The 1,546-nt window shown below is 42.0% G+C and overlaps 1 protein-coding gene and 1 long non-coding RNA gene across 2 annotated transcripts in view; one reads left to right on the top strand and one right to left on the bottom strand.

Annotated features, from left to right (window-relative positions):
• LOC116700323 (uncharacterized) overlaps positions 1 to 1,546 on the bottom strand; it is a 95,236-nt gene that overhangs the window by 7,269 nt on the left and 86,421 nt on the right. The window contains exon 2 of the long non-coding RNA XR_004334624.1: positions 1,134 to 1,219. This is a non-coding gene — a long non-coding RNA (uncharacterized LOC116700323). The remainder of the gene's footprint in view (positions 1 to 1,133; positions 1,220 to 1,546) is intronic.
• The window catches only part of LOC116700215 (complement C3-like), a 30,112-nt gene that overhangs the window by 17,621 nt on the left and 10,945 nt on the right, over positions 1 to 1,546 (top strand). Inside the window, 1 exon segment of the mRNA XM_032533209.1 lies at positions 1,368 to 1,546. This exon segment is cut by the window's right edge and continues 4 nt beyond it. Within this exon segment, the coding sequence (XP_032389100.1) occupies positions 1,368 to 1,546 (179 nt within the window).

Here is a 1,546-nt window from a genome sequence, read left to right as displayed (position 1 = left end):
ATATATATATATACACACACACTGCTCTGCACACTGCATTTTGTACCATGCCGTCATCTAGGTGCCTTTATACATACACATAAACTACCCTGGTTACCCTGGACTGGCCTGATTGCACTATGATAGCATTGCACCTGTTACATGGTTCCAACTCAATCTTCTATCACTTTGTGCTTGAGAACAAAACCCAACGCGACGATATGGATGCCATTACATAGGCATTACTGGAGAAACAGAAAAGCTACTTCAAACCATGCTTTTCTCAGATTTGGCAGATGGGGATCGACAACGACGAGAAGCTAACTGCTATCCTTGCCTAGCTAGCATCTCTAACTGCAAGCCTTGGCTCTATCAGATCTGATGTAGAAAATCTAAATATTAACATGGAAAGCAACTCAAGTATTCTTGATAGCCATGGCCATGCATTTCAAGAGTTGGAGGTGAAGCTAGCAGATATGGAGGACAGAAACCAAAGTTGCAATATCCGCATTGTCGGGTTGAAAGAGCGATTAGAAGGCTTTAATGGTATTCAATATCTCTTACGCTCCCTGCAAAGTGTTTCCCAAAATTAGCACATTTTAATATCAAGATTATTAGAGCCCACCAAAGAAGAACTCCTCTACTAATCGCACGCTGATCTCAAATGTGCTTCGCTACACGGACAGGCAGGTGATTCTACATGCTGTGCAGAAATCTCCGCCTGTAGTCGGGGGCAGAAAGATTTGCTTTTCCCCGGACTACAGCAACTTCATGGTCAAGCAACGCAAAGCCTTCTCTCAAACATTGGATTCAGCACGAGTCAAGGGTCCAGATTTTATCCTGTTTTTCCCGGCAACACTGAAGATCAAGGAAGGCTCCCAGTACAGAACTTTCACCTCCGCTAACGATGCTGAAAATTACGTGAGGAGGGCTGCTCCACGTCCTCCTGTTGCCACGGAGCTGGCCGGTGCCTCGGATTCTATTTTTGTTGACGAGAAAAGCGTTTATTTTAAATTTAATTTAGTGTGGATCTAGTTGCTGTTGCAAGCAAGTAACTATGGGCTGCTGTTCCTTTTTGCTGCCCATGTCCATAATTACTAGGTATGTTTGTTTAAGGTAAAGTTGTTCAGTTTTTAAAGGTTAATAACAAGGACAACAGTAAATATTGGACTGACATGCAACGTGTGACAAAAAAGAGAATGATTGAAATCCTTTCTCTAGTCTTTGATAACTGTAATAGCTGGTGACTACTAATGTACACAGTTTGTCTTTCCATTCTTCTGAAGGAAACAATGTAAACCATTACATTTCTTCATATTATAGATGCTTCATTGGCGGTGACCTTAAATAACTACTGCACATACTTCAGTCTCTTTCTCGTTTTTAAGGTGCGTGTGGATCTGACTGAGGAGGAACATGTCTGCAGTTCAGCCTCTAAACGTGGAAAGTATCGTCAGGAGGTTAAGATGGGAGCCCAAACTACACGAGCTGTACCTTTCATTATTATTCCCATGAAAGAAGGAACATTTAGTATTGAGGTCAAAGCAGCTGTTAAAGATTCTTCGCT

Source organism: Etheostoma spectabile, chromosome 2 (genome assembly GCF_008692095.1).
Source record: "Etheostoma spectabile isolate EspeVRDwgs_2016 chromosome 2, UIUC_Espe_1.0, whole genome shotgun sequence".
NCBI classification, from domain to species: domain Eukaryota; kingdom Metazoa; phylum Chordata; class Actinopteri; order Perciformes; family Percidae; genus Etheostoma; species Etheostoma spectabile.
The sequence above is the reverse complement of the archived record's forward strand: the minus strand, read 5'-3'. Positions and strand labels throughout refer to the sequence as shown.